At 47.0% G+C, this 18,407-nt stretch overlaps 1 protein-coding gene across 1 annotated transcript in view; it reads left to right on the top strand.

Moving 5' to 3' along the window:
• The window catches only part of Col4a2 (collagen type IV alpha 2 chain), a 155,502-nt gene that overhangs the window by 80,836 nt on the left and 56,259 nt on the right, over nt 1-18,407 (top strand). The window contains exons 5-10 of the mRNA XM_020165712.2: nt 12,328-12,462; nt 12,553-12,597; nt 15,529-15,645; nt 17,218-17,289; nt 17,777-17,812; nt 17,904-17,966. Of these exons, the coding sequence (XP_020021301.2) occupies nt 12,328-12,462; nt 12,553-12,597; nt 15,529-15,645; nt 17,218-17,289; nt 17,777-17,812; nt 17,904-17,966 (468 nt within the window). The remainder of the gene's footprint in view (nt 1-12,327; nt 12,463-12,552; nt 12,598-15,528; nt 15,646-17,217; nt 17,290-17,776; nt 17,813-17,903; nt 17,967-18,407) is intronic.

Here is an 18,407-nt window from a genome sequence, read left to right as displayed (position 1 = left end):
CAGCCCCCAGTGTGCATTCTTAGAAGTCTTTCCTTAAGCAAGTCATAGGGAAGGGAATTATAGGGAGAATTAATTACTGAGTGTAACCACCCTGTAAAAAAAATAGATTTGATATGCTCTTTAGACATCGTTGGAATTCTGCAACGTTTTCATCAGAATTTTCCCCATGGGAGGTTAGCTGCTCATGACAAATGAGGGACTTGCCCTCTATCCTACTGAGACGAGTCACTGGGGTCCACAAGAGGCTCAAAGTCTGACATTTCTCCACTCGCACCTCTGTGCTGGAGGTCAAAGGACAGTGGATTTCTGGGTCCTGGCAAGTATGGCTTACTGCCATCTAGTGTTCACTGTGGGGACTGCATGGTGTTGCCCTGGTCCATGTTGCTCACCTATCTAGGAATGTCAAAGGTGGAGAGATGTCTTTTGTTGATATAAAGTTAAAATTTGATTTCACAATTCACTCAGAATTTAAAATCTTCCTCTTACAGCTTCTGTTCAGACCCGGGTTGGCAAACTCACCCACTTTCTTGGTGACCTTTAGTCCTCTGAGTCACAGCGGTTCCACTCCACTGCTTAAGCATGGCTGACTTATCATGACAGTCATCCTCAGAGCAGCTTGGTTCAAACATTAGCAGGACTGCATCTCCTGGAGGAGGGGAGGGAGTCCTGGCATTCCACAGCCCTTGCCTCATCCCCAGGTGCTGGATTTCCGTAGACGATATCTCTCAAATATCTAATCAGATGCTAAGCACGCTGATAGGCCCAGCCCTCCTTTCTGCAAGACTGGGTGGTCTCCTTTTTTAATGACTTCATTTTACAGGCCTGAAAAGCCTGATAGTGCAGACAGATAAACCAGATCTGCTGCAGAGCCAACAATCAGAAATCTCGCTGGGCTGGCGTGTAGCTCAGAGAGGAGTCGAGATTGTGGATGAGGACTTTCTGATGTACTAGGGTGACTTGCAAAATTGAGTGGGGGTGGGGCAGGCAAGAGGGTGGTGGGCTGTGCAGTACGACCCTCTGAAGCTGTGACCGTGGTCAGGAAAGGGGTAGGGCTCAGTGGAAAAGTGCATGTGTGACACGTGTGAGGCCCTGGGTTTAATCTCCAGAACTTCCAAAAGAAACAAAAAATAGTCTAGAAGTCGGGGATCCCTGAATGTTGGCGTGAGATACAGCTGGTAGATGGCATTTGTTCATTCAACAGTTTGTGGAGCAAGTAGTGTATGTCAAATGCTATACAAGATGCTAGGGATAGAAAACTAAATAAGATGTAGCCCCCTACTTCCCAGAGCCCCATGGTCCCATGTGAACATGGTACACAGTGCAGAGTAACAATAAGGTACCCCGCACTGTGACAGAAACAAGCCATGTAGCACCTAATCCAGTGGGGGTCAGAAAGACATCCTGGAGAGGCTGTGCTGGAGCCACACCCTTTAGTGCCCGTGAGAGGCACCAGGCAGTGAGGCAGCAGGTGCAAAGGCACTGAGGTCCTACAGAAGCACACCCCAATCTCCAGGAGTTCGATTACACCTGGAGCAAACTGTGTCAGGGCAAGCCACAGGCAGGAGCAAACCACGGGCAGGTAGATGGTGGTTAAAAATCAGATAGCAGTGGTAAAGCCCTTCATGGCCGGAAACAAGGGAAGCAAGGGAGGAGGGGGTCCTAGTGCCCTCCCTCTGCCCTCACTCACAAGCAGGTCAGCCCTCAGAGTTCTGTAAGAAGCGTGGGCCGCCCAAGCTGCCGCAGAAGCTCAGGTTGCAGAATTGTGCAATGTCTCCAGGTGGCGGCCAGGAGAGCTGGGGTGAGAGTCCTCACCTCTCTGGTCTTGTGTGAGAATTGAACTCACCTGTCTGTACATCTGAGTTGCTTGGGAAGCTTGTTAATCATACAGATACCCAGCCCCCTTCCCTATCCCCCAAACCACTAGAAAAGAAAATTTCTGAGGTCTGAGGGTCTCCCCCAACGGATGGCAAAGCCTGGGACACAGACCACTTGTAATGTGACTGTGACTGTCTCACACTTTGCCAAGGGCAAAACTTGTGTCCTTGCTGGGGACCTTGTTACACGTGCAGCTTGCTTCAGTAGTGGGGAGTGGGACCCCAGGGCCCTTCTGCTGATGACACCCTCCCCCCTTGTGCTTGGGTGTCCCCTGGTTTACAGAGCCTGGGAGAAAGTAAGAGTATCAAAGGCAAAGAGCAAAGATGGGAATTGGAGAAGCACCGACCATTGGTGGGAAGGTAGGTGGTTGTTTTCCCTGAGATGCTTGCTAGGGACAGAGGCGCTTGCTCGTGTACCAGAAAAGCAGGTAGATTTGAACCATCACACAGGAGAAGCAATTCCCCTTTACCATAAATAAACTGAAATCCACACTCTGAGAGGCAGGAACTTTGGAGCAGAGTCTCTCTTTAGACTTTTTTCTTAACTCTGTGTAAGTTTGTAACAATGTGGTGACCACATACAAAACTTGTCCTTCTGAGTCACCTCCTTCTGGTCTGATGGTTTTCCTCCTGACTCGACACCCCACTGAGGAAGCTGCCTGCCCTGTCCTTATGGAAGCCAGCAAAGGGACCAGAAGTAGCCAGAGTCCCACTGAGTCTGAGCCAACCCGTGTGGCTCCAGCCCACGGTGCCATGCGGTGCTGGCAGGGGTCCCAGGGCATTCTTCCCACCACAAAAGGATGTCACGGGGACAATAACAATGCTCTAACTTGAAAGGCTGAGCCCTGAGCTAGATCTAGGGTTAGCAGAAATGTAGAAGCCTGTGGAAAAAACAAGGAATGAGAGGACCCGGGGCTTGGCACCACCCTGTTCCACTGGCCAAGAGAAAAACTGACAAGAAGGGGGAGCAGCTAGGACTCCCATCCATTGCTGCCTAGGAGGCAAGATGGCACTGCCCACCTGGTAAACAGTTTTGCAGGTTTTTTAATGAAGTAAACAATTGCCATGTGATTCAACAATCCAGTATATTCCTGGGTGTTTACTATCACATGCAGCACAATTTGAATTCAATAAAAACTGGAAACAAGACAGATGTTCTCCAGCAGGCTAACGGGTACACACCCGTGGTGATGGGGCCCAACAGACTACAGCAAACCATTGACAGCCACAGCAGGTGGGGAAATCTCAAATGCACCGTGCCAGGTGACAGGAGCCCATGCAGAAGGCTGCATCATGTACACCATCCCATTTCTGTGATCGTCTGGAAAAGGCAAAACCAGATGGATGGAGACGCCTTAGTGGCTGACAGAACTGGAGGAAGACCAGGGCCTGGCTGAACAGGCAGCACAGGGGAGGTGGGGGTGAGGAAGCCACTCTGGATCTTGACTGAGCGATGGTGCACGTCTGTAATCCTGGCATTCAGGAGGCTGATACAGAAGGATCATGAGTTTGAGGCCAGCCTGGGGTATACAGTGAGACCCTATTTCTAATTAATTAATTAATTAATCAATGAAAGGATTGCATTGAAATTGTTTTAAAAAGAAACAAGAAAGCTAAAGCCAAAGGAGAAAGAAGAGGAGCAGAGTGGCAATGACCAAGTATTTTCATTTTGTAGTGACAGAAAATCTGGACCTTTGAAATCCAGGAACCTTCCAGAGACTGGCAGCAGAAGAAGCCATGTATCACGGCCATGTCGCAAGCCCCTGCCCTTGGCCTCTCCTAGCTGGCCAAGGGGAGGGCTGGCTGCTTGCTTTTCCTGACAGAACAGACTCAGAATGCTAACCTCAAGAGTATTTTCCTCCCATACAACCGCTGTTTAGTCCCAATTCAAAATAGGTGCCGCCCTTGGTCCTGTCCTCCGTGGTGTGTGCCAAGGATACTGGAAAGTGGCTCTGAAAGCCTGGCCGCTGTCACTTCATCTCAGGAAGGAGGCCACCTTTGGAGGCCCCCAGCCGATGGTTCCCCTCTCTCTTCCATCTGTGAGCTGTTAGCTGCTTGCTCTGTACAGGATACACCCAGGGTAAATACAGAAATACGGAGCAATTAGAGCTCACCATCCCTGCCATGTGTCATGTCACACTCTTGGGTGTGAATGTGACCTAAGAATACTTGTAAAATATTGACATGTGCAGCTGGCATGTGGAAATTAATAGTCCGTGATTGAAGCTGTATACACAGGCAAGTAACTTTTAATGACCGTCATTTCATGGTTTTGGTGACACAGTGGTTACCTCCTATTCTGAATGTCACCCTCTAGTCGAGTACATGTAGGCCAAAGCCACCCTGCATTTTTACCTCACAGTGGCATCCTGCTGCTGGATGGTGATGCTTGGGATGTTATAGTGTGTGACACAAGCCAGGTACCGTGTTAGAAAGAGCATTTTGTACTCACACAAGGCCCCACAGCCCAGCTCTGTGCCTGCTGCCCACGGCCCTCAGCTGCTGCCAGCTCCCCAAGGACCACGGCCCGTCCACGTCAAACCACACGTCTTTTCAAGGGCCAGGGACACTTAGGAAATCCAGCTTATTGGGCAATGGTTCGCACTGAGGCAAATGAAATGTATTTATTGGGCAGTACAGAGGCAGTGAAAGGCTTTCCCAGGAAAATGGGCTCCCACATGTGTCAGGCACAACCCATTCAGACTATAAAAAGTGCAGCTGGTGTCAGCTCACAGCCGTGAGGACAACTGCCTGAGCACGGCCCGCCTTAGAACAAAGAGCAGAGGTTTCAGACTCGGCCTGGGAAGGGGAGGCAGGCAATGATCCATTTTGTCTCCTTTAAAGTGTGAATCTATTCAAGTCATTGCAAAGTTACATCACAGAGTCTTAGAAGGATGGCTGGCCTTTCTTGTTTTGGCTTTTTATGGAGATGGGTGGACTGGAGTCCAGGGTGTCCTCCTGTCTTCCCTCCAAGGTCTGACAAAATCACACCCGGCTCCTGCATGGGCCAAGCCAGTCACTTCCACTGCCGTCCCCCATGCAGACAGACCAGATTCCCAACAAGACACTAGGTCTTGCTTCCTTCACGTTATTTTGTGTCCCTGGTAGACATTTTTTAAAAGCCATTTGGCTACTTTTTTTAATATGTGCCATTTTAAAATGAGCACTTCTTTCATATCTAAATGTTGGGGTGTGTTAAGTGGATGGGTTGTAATTTTCTCCATCTTTGCTGGGCCTGTATAATTTAGATGCTATACAGTGAGTGTTGGTGAATGTATACAGTCATGTAAGGACCACCAAAATCTTGACAGAAAGCAGGTCTGCTGCCCTGAAAGCCTCCTGCTGCCCCTTCCAGACAGCTCCGCCCTCTACTCCCAGCACCTCCAACTCCTGGCAATCACCACACTGTCTTCTGCCCTAAGTTTGCCTTTTCTAGAATGTCGTATAAATAGGATCAGATCGCATGCCACCTTTGGTGTCTGGCTTCTTTCACTTTGTAGAATGCATTTGCAGTTCAGCCTGACTGTTGCACACATCGGATACTCTGTTCCTTTTTACTGCTTGAGTGGTACTCCTCTTGATAGACATTCTATGTCTTGTTTATGCATTCATCAGCTCATGGCATTTAGATGTGTCTGGCTTTTAGCTAAATTTTATCAACCTCTGGGAACTCTCTCCTGCAAGCCCTTCTGTCGATACAGGCTGTCGTTTCTCTTAGGTATAGCCTAGGAGAAGACTTCTAGGTCCCATGTGGACAGGGATTGGACTTTATAAGAAGCCATCTTCCCAAGTGGCTGTCCCTGTGTGTCCCTGTGACTGGCTGTGTGTCTTCCACAGGGTGTGGCATTGCCAGGTCTTCCTGTGTGGTACCATTCTAGCAGGCTGCAGGTATACCTTCCTGTGGATTTAATTTGCATCTTCTCGTGGACATTTTTTTGCCTGTGCACCCTCTTTGGAGATGTATCTGTCAATATCTTTTGCCAAATATTTCAGTTTCTTTTTGTCTTTGGGGAGCTCTTTTGTATTCTGAAGAGAAGTCATTCTATTACTTGATAAGTAAGTGTTTTGCAAATATTCCTCCCAGTTGATGGCCTGCCTTTTCAATTTTTAGCAGTATCTTTTGAGAACCTTTTAATCGTGCTGACTGTCTTGTTAGGTCCTGTGATTTTTGTGTCTCCTCTAAGAAATCTTTACCAACCTAAAGTCACAAAGATTTTTTCCGATGCACTCTTCGAGGGGTTTTACAAATTTAGTTCTTTCATTTGCATCTGTGATGCATTTCAAGCAAATGTTTGTATGTTGAATGAGTTAAGGGTGAAACTTTGTTTCTTTGCATGTAGATGTTACTTATTTTACATTGACCTAATACAACAATAATTTTGCAGAATGGGAATTCTAAGATCCCATCTCAGTCTGTCTCGTGTAACTGGAATCCTTAGAGATGATAATGCTTAGTGGTGGAGCTAATGTCTTGTTATGTTTTAAATCAGAGGGGGATGGTGGTAGATTTAGCATCAGCTCAGACCTTGGGGACCTGGGACAGGTAGCTGCCCAGTCTTTACTGACCATGTCATGTGCAGCCTCTGGTGCAAATACTCACCCTTTGTGTTACTGCTAGCTTGGAAGAGGCTTCAACTGACACCGCCAGGACCCTAAAAATTGTTCACAAATGCGAATTGATCATCCTTAAGAGCCATGAGTATCTCTAAATTTTGGATGAAGAAATTTTTTCCTAGCCTTTTCTGCCTTCAGGGACATTTTGCATAATTCCAATATGTGGGGAGGAGCTCACCCAAATGTACTAGGACTGAGTTGGAATTCTCTGAGGGTCATCAAACACTGCCTGCTGTGAAGAGCAGGGCCGTGACAGCCTGGGATGCATCACGGCCCATGGCAGAAGGGAGGATAGGCCCGGGAACTGGAAAGGATGGGGATGTCTGGGGGCGTGGGTGCCCATGAAAGGTGAGACAGGAAGAGTCTGCTTAGGAAGGCAGGGATTTCCTTCTATTCAGTGGGCTGTTGCACCAGTTGGAGCTCCTCTGCTCTGCCAGGAAAGTGCTGTGCTCAGACCAAACCCTGGAGTGCGCTCAAGCAGGCTCTGTCCTTGCAAGCGCTTTGCATCCTTCCTACTTCCTTACCCAAGGCGCCACCTCCGGGCTGTGTGACGGATGCCCTGATAGTCATCTGTCTCTCTCCCTCTGAGTCTGGAGTGGCAGGGTTCTGCACTCCAGAAAACTGCAGGTTTTCAGGTTCTACTTTGCCCCTGTTCAGAAGTGAAATTCCCGCATTCAGAGCATTCAGTGCTCCGCGGCTCTAAGTGCACTCCCTCCATGGTCATGGTACTTAAGAAACCTGCGCTCAAGTCCAGCCTCATCCTCTTCCAAAACTGACTCACATCCCACACCCACTCCAGCCAGAGTTTGGAAAGGGAAAGGCAGGTGTGACCTGAACCACCATGATCCCAGTCTGCTCCGTCCTGTAAGCGTCACCGAAGCACACCACCAACAGAAATTTAATTAAAACTAATATTTAACCAACACACTACTCCAGTTTCCTCTGCCTGACTTAGTAAGCCAGAACTTCCTCTGAGCTCCGACCTCATGCACAAGAGATTTTTCTTATTAAAAGATAACCATCACCTCTCTTAAGAATCCATGGAGGGAAGTAGGGTGGTGAGTAGATGATTCTCAAATTTCAGTATCCAAGGGACCCTCAGGGTGGGGGATCACATGAAATGCAGATTGAGGAGTTTGGGGCCAGGCTTGGAACTTTTTTTTTGTTTCAGTCTTGCTAGGCAGGCAGTCTACCACTTGAGCCACACTTTCAACCCTTTACGCTCTGGTTATCTTGGAGGTAGGGTCCCCAGTCTGGCCTGGACCGTGATCCTCTGCTTCCTGGCTAGGATGACAGGTGAGCGCTACCATACCCAGCTCTTTTCCATCCGGGTGGGGCCAGTGTGGAACCACAGTCCTCCCAATCTCACCCTCCTGTGTAGCTTGGAATGAGAGGTATGCATGCAGTTATTGGCTAAGATGGGCTCTCATGAGCTTTTTGCCCAGGTTGACCTGGAACAGCTATCCTCCCAAACTCAGCCTCCCGAGTGACTAGGATTACAGGTGTGAGTCACTTGAGATGCCCAGCTGCATCTCTCTTTAAAAAAAAAAAAATTTACGGCACTGGTTTGAACTCAGCACCTAGCTCTTGTTAGTCAGACACTCTACAACTTGAGCCATGCCCCATCCCTTTTTATTCTGGTTATTTTTCAGATAGGCTCCATCACTTCTTGCTGGGGGGCTGGCTTTGGGTGGCAGTCTACCTCCCACATAGTTGAGATGCCAGGCATGCACCACCTCACCCAGCTTGTTTGTTGAGATGAGGGTCTTGCTAACTTTTTGTGCAGGCTGGCATCAAAACACAATCTTCCTGACCTGACCTCCCGTCCTGAGTAGGGAACTCTGCCTTTCTAGTGTACTCCAGGGAGGATGAAACGACCTCTGCTTAGAGACATGAGGGCACAGTACAGACAGCCCAGAACCCAGTACAGGCAGCAGCCCCTGGTCCTGGTCCTTTCCAAGGCCCAGCTGTGTCTCCTCCCCCCTGGTGGCAGGAGGTGGGGACCTGGCCATGATCTATGACTCTTTCCCACAGCATCACTCGCTTATAAGAAATATTGTGTGGAAATCCTGTTATCAAGGATGTTGTAGGAATTGTAATTGCTTTGGGAATTGAGGAGTTTCAAAGTTTATGCAGAAGGTCTACTGACCTTCTGTTTCTGGGGCAGTTTTTATTTTTCACATCACTTGTTACAAAAGGAAAGGAAGAGATGGAGGTAAGTTTTCCATGCAGGACTTTTCAATAGAGGATGGAAGTCGGTGATGTGCTGATTGGCACAAAGGAACGCCCTGACTTACCTGCTTCTCCAGCTGCAATTCACACACGCACTGGATATCCTTGGGAAAACCTCGGCTCCTGATGATCCAAATGAGCCTACCGGGGCAGGACGCGAATTCCAGTCGCCCCACAATGCAGGGTTCACTGTGGACAGGAGCCAGGCCTCAGACCAATCCACATTCCCCCCTCTCCCCTGACCCTAACTCAGAGAGGAGACTGGACTGGACTCTGTGCAGTGCTCCATCCCTCAGAAGCTCAGAGGAACTGTTTAGAAGTGAGACCATCTTGAGGCTGATGAGGGTGTTCATAACCAGAAGGAATGGTAGTGATGAGTGTCAGTGCTGATGTAGAGGCAGGAGAACCTTTGCTCATTGCTGGTGGGGATGTCAGTGGTGCAGCCACAGAGGGAAGAAGTTGGGCAACTCCTTCAATGTGCTTGTCATAGGATCCAACAATTCCACTCCGAGGAATACACCCAAGAGAACTGAAACCAGGAGCTCACACACATGTTCGTACAAATGTGTTCATAGCAGGACTCATCACAACAGTCAAAAGGCAGGAACACCTCAAATGTCTACTGATGGACGAATCTACAATTGTAGCATATCCGTGCAGTGGAATGTTAGCTAGCCACAGAGTGAGGTACTGATTCATGCTACAAGGGCAAACCCCAAAAACACTATGCTAAGTAAAAGAAGCCAGACACAAAAGGTCACCGTGTGACTTCATTTATTTCTAGAATAAGGAAACCCATGGAGACAGAAAGCAGATGGGTGGTGTCCAGAACAGGGTTGGGAGGACAATCCTGCCTAACAGACTCAGGATTTCCTTTTGGGGCAATAAGGATGTTTGTAACTGGGAAAGGGTGGTGGTTGCCCAACTCTCTGAATGTACTAAACCCCCTGAGTTGCACTTTAGGGTGGTTAGTTTTATGTGATGTGAACTTCACTCAATAAAAAGAAAAGGTGACAGAGTGACCCAGAAAAGGAAAGACTAGAGTTTCATTCCAGCAGTTAGACTTCCCGTCCAAGAAACAAGAGTTGGAAAGAGGTTTATTGACCAGGTCTACTGACCGTGGAAGGAAAACCAGTACCCAACGTGGTTACTCACTTTCCTTTCCAGGGGAATGAGGGAAATTAATGAACGGAAGGAAGGAACATGGTCTCACCACTCAGACACACGCTTTCCACGTGGGTTGCCTCAGCCTTTTCTTTGGCTCCATGAAATAATCCCAGTGGACAGGCGTGCAAAGGGTGGACATGTCTTCTCCCAGTGAGAAATGTTTCATCTGCCCAGGGAAGTTCCTGTAGCACTAGCAAACAGAATTCTTAGTGTGATGAGGGCAACTTGAAGGCTGTGTGGCATGGTGTGTGATCTCAAGAAGGGGACATCCTAGTACAGCCCCAAACAGACAGAAATGATCCACACAAATCCAAGTCTAAACATCTTTTCTTACCAAATTTACAAGGGCAGTGTTAAAACTGCCACGCTCTAGAACGAACGAGGGGCTCCTGTGTCCCTGGTCACAGCCCCCCATCTCTCACCATGATCACCCTCCCGGGGCCTCGAGCTTATAATGTTCTTCTGAGATCCTAACCCTCGTGGGCCTCGCCACTGCCCTTGACACTGGAGCCCAGCGCCAACCCCAGTAGAGTGCTTGCTGATGTGGCACTGGGTGACTCTTCTGGGACATGTGGAGGACAGAGGAGGAGAGCCCACCTCTCTCACACTCAGACACTGGCTCAGATAGAGCCCCAGGGAGCTGTCCAAAACTTGCCTTGGTGTCTTGTTGGGGGTGTCATCTGACACCAACCCCAGTCTTGATCACGTGGAGGTCTCCCCATGCTCTTCAATGTCATGCCTCAGTGACAGCCACACTGTGCCTTGGCTGCCTGTGGGATCCTCAGCTCCACCTCAGCTCTGTGGCACGTGGAGGATGGCGTGTGACCTCTCAGTAAAGACACACACCTGCACTGGACAGTTCGTATGGGAAGCACTAGTCGTGGGCAGAGAAAAGAAAGGCCAGAAACACCTTGAGCACATGATAAAAGCGAGAGCACACAAGGGAGGGGTGAGGATAGGTAAGACACCTAAAAAACTAGCTAGCATTTGTTGCCCTTAACGCAGAGAAACTAAAGCAGATACCTTAAAAGCAACTGAGGCCAATAGGAAAAGGGGACCAGGAACTAGAGAAAAGGTGAGATCAAAAAGAATTAACCTAGAAGGTAACACCCACGCACAGGAGATCAATGTGAGTCAACTCCCTGTATACCTATCCTTATCTCAACCAGCAAAACCCCTTGTTCCTTCCTATTATTGCTTATACTCTCTCTTCAACAAAATTAGAGATAAGGGCAAAATAGTTTCTGCTGGGTATTGGCGGGGGAGAGGGAGGGGGCGGAGTGGGTGGTAAGGGAGGGGGTGGGGGCAGGGGGGAGAAATGAACCAAGCCTTGTATGCACATATGAATAATAAAAGGGGAAAAAAAAAAAAAAGAGAGAGACAGCCAGGGCAAAAAAAAAAAAGAAAGGCCAGAAACAAGGTCCAATCCATCCCCCCACGGTCTCAGGGCAGGAGAGGGGTTGGAATGTGAAAGCAAGTTTACATGGCGGACAAAGGTTCTTCATGAAGAGTGAACAAAAGGTGAGTTTATCTGAAGAGGAGTTGGGACCAGGGCTCTTCACTTGGCCACGCCTGTGGAACACTGGTGCATAGCCGTAATAGAAGAAAACATTCCTCCAGAAATTTATTTGAATGTATTCTTAGTTTTTAAGTTTCCTATTGTGACTAAAATGTATGGCAGAACACTCACCCCTCTTAACTGTTTTCAGGTGTACTGTTCTTGTGCAACCCACATCTGCATTAACTGGTGCAAACCACCATCCATCTCCAGGCTGTTTTCATCTTCTGAAACCAAGGCTCCAACCTGAAAAGCAAAAGTCCCCATCCCCTCCTCTCCCAGCCCCCGCCATCCATCATCCTGCTTTCTGTCTCTGTGAACTTGACCAATTAAGAAGCTTCACATAGGTGGATTATACAGCGTTTGTCTCTTTGTGACTGGCTTATTTCATAAGCATATGTCTTCAAAGTCCATCCATCTTGGAGCATGTGTCAGGACTTCCTTTACAAGGCTGGGTAATATTCCACTGGATGGGTATACCATGTTTGTTTTGTTTGCCTACTGTATACATTCAGTTGGGAAAAATAGGGATGAGATCATATAAATCTTCTTGGAACCTTTTTATACCAAAAATATTTAGAAAGACACCAAGGAGGTAGATTCTTTCGTCCCAACTCAATGTGATCATTTCAGTGATGTCAGTTTAGCCATTATGGAGCATGTTTTGTCACTTGCAATATTTTCTCCCCTTGAACTTCTAGGACTTCTTTCTTCAGCCAGAAGCTTCTCCAGCAGCCATGGCAGAAGATGGTGGCTTACATAACCATCTCTGAAGATTATAACTCTGGGAGAATGGAAAGTGTAGTTAAAAAAAATGACAGTGGCTGAAAGTGAGCATTCATTGTTTTTAATTGTGAAATTAAACACATGTTGTTCCCACAGGGTCAACCAGGACCAGTGGGTCCCCAGGGGTACAATGGGCCACCAGGGTTACAAGGGTTCCCGGGACTACAAGGCCGCAAAGGTGACAAGGGCGAACGGGGAGCTCCTGGGACTACAGGACCAAAAGGAGATGTGGTACAGGATCTTGCTTTCATCCTCTGCCTTTTGGGGAGGAGGGGGTGCAGGGTGTTTTGGCCTTCGTTAACTTGTCCTCCTTCTTCACAGGGAGCAAGAGGAGTTTCTGGATTTCCTGGTGCTGATGGAATTCCTGTAAGTGCTTTAGAAGTTCAGAACTTTAAAACTTTGCGTGCATTCTGGGCCATGCATTTATGACTTAAAGAAACATTTTGAACGAGACCTCCTTTTTTGTTTACAACATAAAGCATCGGGGGGGGGGTGCTTTCTGTGCATATTTTTCTACTGGAATCCAGTCAAACATTGGACCAAGTATATCCTTTATAAACTTTCATATAGACTTGGCCTTAGAATTGAGGCTGCTTTGTTAAAACTGGACATTGTTTTGTCCTAAAAAGCTAGAGTACACTTCAGAGGTGCTCAGTAAAGAACCCGTCTTGGGATTTTGTTTGAACCATTGAATGATCTGAATATAAAGTGACCTGGTGAGTATGGACAGAGCTCAGCACAGCTGAGCGTCTGTGCAGCTTCTCAGATTCTTTGTATAAACCACACATAAAATGAGCAAAAGGAAAGGCATGGTTTGTCCATGAGAAAAATCTCAAAATGCAATAAAATGTGTTTTTATAACCTAGTTTACTTTACTTCTTGTGGCATAAAAAAATAAACAAAGCAGCCTGACTCAGAGCTTTCTTTACGGGGACCCTCCAGCAGATTTCCCAGGGCTGGCTTCCTGGCCAGATCTGACCTCAGAGACACAAATGTGTTTATCGCATTTCCTGAAGCATCTCCCTTCGTCTGCTGCTGGGGTTCTCTAACATGCTTCAGGATGCTCACACAGATGCCTGGCTGTGCACCTAACCTGTGCACACATCTTCTCTACAGCCATGCACACACTCATGCACACATGTGTGCACACACACACACACATACACAGGCACACGGCGGAGAGAGAGGTCCCCAGCAGCACAAGCAGGGCTGTTATCAGGGAGGAAGGGAATAAGAGGACAGCTGACACAGGAGTTCATGCTTTCCCTTCAGATCATTAGCCCCATGTTCAAGGAGGCTTTGTGAGAGTAGAAGGAAGCAGGGTGAAACAAAGGAGATCACATTTACCAAGACAAGAGATCTACATAGCCAGGTCTTCAGCCCACATGCACAGTAGGCACAGGCAGACTCGATTATACCGCACAACCAAGAGCAAGAAGAACTAACTGCCTCATTAGTCAGGACCTTGAGAATGGGCCAAATAGAGAATTCAGACATTTCTAAGAATACACAAATAATGAGAGAATTCTCCTACAAACGGCCTAAAACGCCCATTTTTAAGCTACTTTTTTTTTGACTCTTTGCACTGTCCATTGGTTTTGTTTAGGGAGTTTGTAACCCAAGTTTAGGATGGAGTGATATTATGGGAACAATGGAAACTGATCTGTCTCGTGTTCTCACTTATGTCTCTTCTACGTGCTTGTTTCATATCAGAAGCAAACAGTTCACAAGTTAGGGAGGAAGTAATCACCAAGTGGGAACAGATCTTCCCACAGGATCTTGGGGCTGCTCAGAGACAGTCCTTAACCACAGATCTAGGACAGTACAAATTAACCCAAATGTCACCTGTCATAACTCATCAACTCATGAATTTTGATTTTGAGGAACCTGCATAATTTTAGCTATTTAGAAGCTGAATAAAATAATGTGCACTAAAGCCTAGAGTTGCGCCATGTAGAATGAGTCGAATGAGATGGTGAGCAGTGAAGGGTGAATGTGCAGCTCAATATAGTTTAGATGTTTCTTTGAAGCACAATTTCAAGCTAAGATCAGGAAGAGATTGGCATGTAATTCCAAATGACACAGTTCAGTTCTCCAACAGAAACGCCAACAGCAAAAAAAGACAAAGAACTCCGTGGTACATTTTAGGCAAAAGCATAGGTATGACAGAGCTTGTCAAGCACATTTAACAGGCCAGCTTTTAGAGGGCCCACGTGGCTTTATTTTGAAGGGCCAGTTCAACTAACAACAGGTGGAGAAGGGGTGTGGATGGAATTATGGGAGCAGTGTGGATTTCTGTGACTCACCAGATTTGATTGCCAACAGCACCAGGTCAAAGCAATGACTTCAGACATCCAAAGCAAAGAGAAGCACAAAGAAAAGAAGCAATTCTACTTCTCTCTTTATTTCTTAATTACTCCGTTCCTGGATCTTGAAATTTTCCAAATTTCCCAAAGTAAATTTAAAAAAGATGTGCTAATTAATGGTCTTAAGAATCATGCTGGAATGTGTTTACTTTATTAGCAAGAAACTCAATGTTTAAAGGGAATTGCAAACTAACAAATCATATGCCTAAGTATGTATTGCTTAAGGAAATAGCAAAACAGGTCATGGTCACCTAGTGCATCAGTGGATTTTATTAACCCTGCCTCTGTGTCTGCCAGAAGCAGATTAATGCCATGGAGACACCCACAAGTGTAGCCACACCCCTCCAGTGGTTCAGCAGACATTTGGTCATGGGGCTTCCCCCCACTGACACCTTCCAACGCTGACATGCTTTATAGTCGTGTTTGAAATCTAAGAAGTGATCTCAAAGAGAGCAAATCGGGAAGTCCCTTCTTCTAAATATGGCCACATGAGGAGGGAACCATACGGGGCTGAGTAGCCAGTATTCGGAGTGCAGTCTCTAGCTCAGTGTCTAAGACTCAGGAAAGGTGTCTGTTGTCCCCAAGAAAGAGCAAGCTGTTTCTGGAGGCTTTGTAGATTTGTAGATTTGAAGATCCACCCGTTCCATCCCTACTAAAAGACAATCACCCAGTGAAGCAAGGCAGAAGAAACCCTGAGCCCCTTCCTACCAAAGCCCATGGGAAATGGAACTCTTCTCCTAGAATGTCGCCTTTTGTCTTCACTTATTTAATCTTTTATCCCTTCATCTGCCCATTTTTGAGCTTTTCCTTGGACTCATGCTAGGGACACGGCTTGTGAAAATATCTACAACTGTCTTATCTATCACATTACGTGTAAGCTAGCTAGATGCCATATGCAGGCTGGAAACTTTACACACTCTTCTCTTTCCAGGGACACCCAGGGCAAGGCGGGCCCAGAGGAAGGCCTGGCTATGACGGCTGCAACGGGACCAGGGGAGACGCAGGTCCCCAGGGGCCCTCCGGCTCTGGGGGCTTCCCCGGCTCTCCTGTGAGTATACACCCAGAACAGTTAGCTCAGCCTGGAGCCTGGGTGGTGGACACCTGTCAGGGCAAGTGGACAAAAGAGAACATAGCCTGGACTCCATCTCCCAGGCTCAGTCCAGGAGAGTCAGCTCAGACCTTCCGAGGAGCCAGCTTAGAGACACTGTAAGAATGGCAGCCAAATCCTGCCTAGTCACCAGCAAGGCAGGTTCCAAGCCTGGTCCTTGGTGCCTGGAGACCCTCTCCCGCTCTCTCCTTATGGCCAGAAAGAAGAGGCACCCCTGCCCAGGTTTCCTTACAGTTTCCATGGCGTGATTGTTGGATTCAAGCAACTTCGTTGTCTGTATTCTCCGTTAAATGTTAGATAGAAGATAATGGGCGCGCTGGTTGTGCCCACAGTCTTCCTAGTATCAGTTCACTTTCCCCACATTCCAACTCAAAGAGCAGTGACTAGCAGTGTACAAGTGAAACCAAAGCCACACGAGAAGCTTAAATCCTGACAATTCTCTGTCACCATCTTTGTCAGACTATATGATGCTTTGTAACACAAAGCATACACAGTGTGGCAAGTGCACACTGAAGTCCGTTTCAATAGGGAGACTTGCATATATATGCTTGTCTGTTCTGTGGCCTCACTTATTTTTTCAGATCTTTGCAAAGAATCCAGAAATACTTTTTCAGTAGTACCTGCTTTCTGCGAAAATCTTGCAGTTTCAGCATTATACTAGAAAACTTTTGTTATTTTTTTTTTTTTGGTAAAATATTTAAAGGTAGGAAGAAGTCAGGAACAAGCTTTACCCATTTTCATCCTGAAGTGAGTCAGTCTGTCCAGTAACTGAACAGCACTTCCACCCATCAGTCCTCTCTTACAGGCCACTTCTTTTCTGTGTGCTCCAACTTTACAGAAAATGACATCATTTTCCCTTCTGTTCTATCACGTACTTCATAACCAAGAAACACCCTACTTTGAAATACTGACTGTGTGTGTGGGTATTACGAGGTATCTATACACACATATGCTTACACGTACTGTCTGTGTGTGACATAATTCCAGTTTTAATGACCCAGTTTCTCTCTTACAAATGGGTCTTAAGAGTCTTTGTGTAAGGTTGGAGATGTAGTTCAGTGGTAGAGCACTTGCCTAGGATGCACAGGGCCCTAAGTTCAATCCCCAGCACCAGCAAAAATGTTTTTAGTTACATTATATAAAAGAGTCTGTGTGTTAGTATCGTGAACACTCTAATGTCAAAGAAAGCATACAGTATGATTACAAGTGAAAACCACACAACGGTTTCTTAGAGGATGAGTTTAGGGAGAATTTATTTGAGGTTTTGCAATTAAGTTAAACTCTATATAAAGTGTTTCCTTTAACTCTGAGGGTGAGTAATGTTGGGTAAATGTGAAGTTAAAGTTTCAGTCTGTTTGAACATAGGGTTGGTGTAGGATAACCTGAGTGGGCCACAGGAACAGTGGGCAATGCCTACAAAAGCCAGTTCTTAGTCATCCAAACTACCACGGCTGCACTGAGGGCTGACTGACACTTTCCTGTTCTTCTTTTCACGGTGCTCTGCTGACTTAGGGGCCCCAAGGACCCAAAGGGCAGAAAGGTGAACCTTATGCATTGTCTGAAGAGGACCGTGACAAATACAGGGTATGTTGACTGTAGGCGGAAGGCAGAATTAAGCAATCCTGTGTACGTACTCAACAAAGGTAACTGTGATGCGAACTTTGAGAATAAGAATGAATGCAAGCCGGGCACAGTGCTACAAACCTATAATCCCAGCGCTTGGGAGGTGGAGGTAGGAGGACTGTGAACCTGGACTACAGAGGAAGACCCCATTTCCAAAAAAAAAAGAATGTAATGAAGAAATTCATAGATTAATGGAATAATCCAAAATTGTGATTAATCTATAAATCAATCTCATTTCTATTTGGGATGTTTTCAATCTTACACTAACTGGGGACGGCCCCATCCCATGCTCTCAATCCTTGAAGCCAAGTTCTAGGTAACTAGTGTCACCGAGGCTTGACAGAGTGATGTATTTCATATGCTACTTCCAGCTCTGCTTGTTATAAAACATAGCTAATCTAAAGATGCTTAAAAGTGGTAACTCTTGACGACTGTTTCCCTCACTCAGGGTGAAACTGGGGAACCTGGATTGGTTGGTTTCCAGGTAAGTCATACTTTTATTAGGGAATATTCCAAGCAAACTTGAAATGCCAGTCTGCCTGAACTCAGAACATGCTTTCTCTGCCTGTCCACAGGGGCCTCCTGGCCGCCCTGGGCCTGTAGGACCGATGGGTCCCGTTGGAGCCCCAGGAAGACCAGTAAGTACCTGTGTCCCCGCTTACTCCCAGGCCCTGGTTAGGCCACCTTGTAGATGCTTCAGTTTCAACTGTCAAATGCAGCCAAAAGTTCCACAGAACAGCTGTGATGAGTGGTCCTTGTGGAGAGCACTGAGACACAACAGGCCTGCCTTTGCATATAATTTTGCTGCTGTTAAAACTGAAGAAGAAGGGTTCAAAACTGGTGGTCACCAGCACACTGCAAACCAAGACAAATTTGGATTTCGTTCTGGCCCTTCAAGTCATGCCTCAACTCTCCCGCCCCATACTTACCCTCACGATGAAAGGCCTGTCATCCCTGGCAAAGCATAACGAAGTCCCATAGGCCACAGAGAGGAAATGAGCCATGCCTTTTGCAGCAAGTGCATCCCACCTGGGCCGTGGTTATGATAGCAGATGAGGTGTTGGACATTGTTTAGCACA

This window comes from Castor canadensis, chromosome 10 (assembly GCF_047511655.1).
Source record: "Castor canadensis chromosome 10, mCasCan1.hap1v2, whole genome shotgun sequence".
In the NCBI taxonomy this organism is placed as follows: Eukaryota; Metazoa; Chordata; class Mammalia; order Rodentia; family Castoridae; genus Castor; species Castor canadensis.
This window is presented reverse-complemented; position numbering and strand designations above follow the sequence as displayed.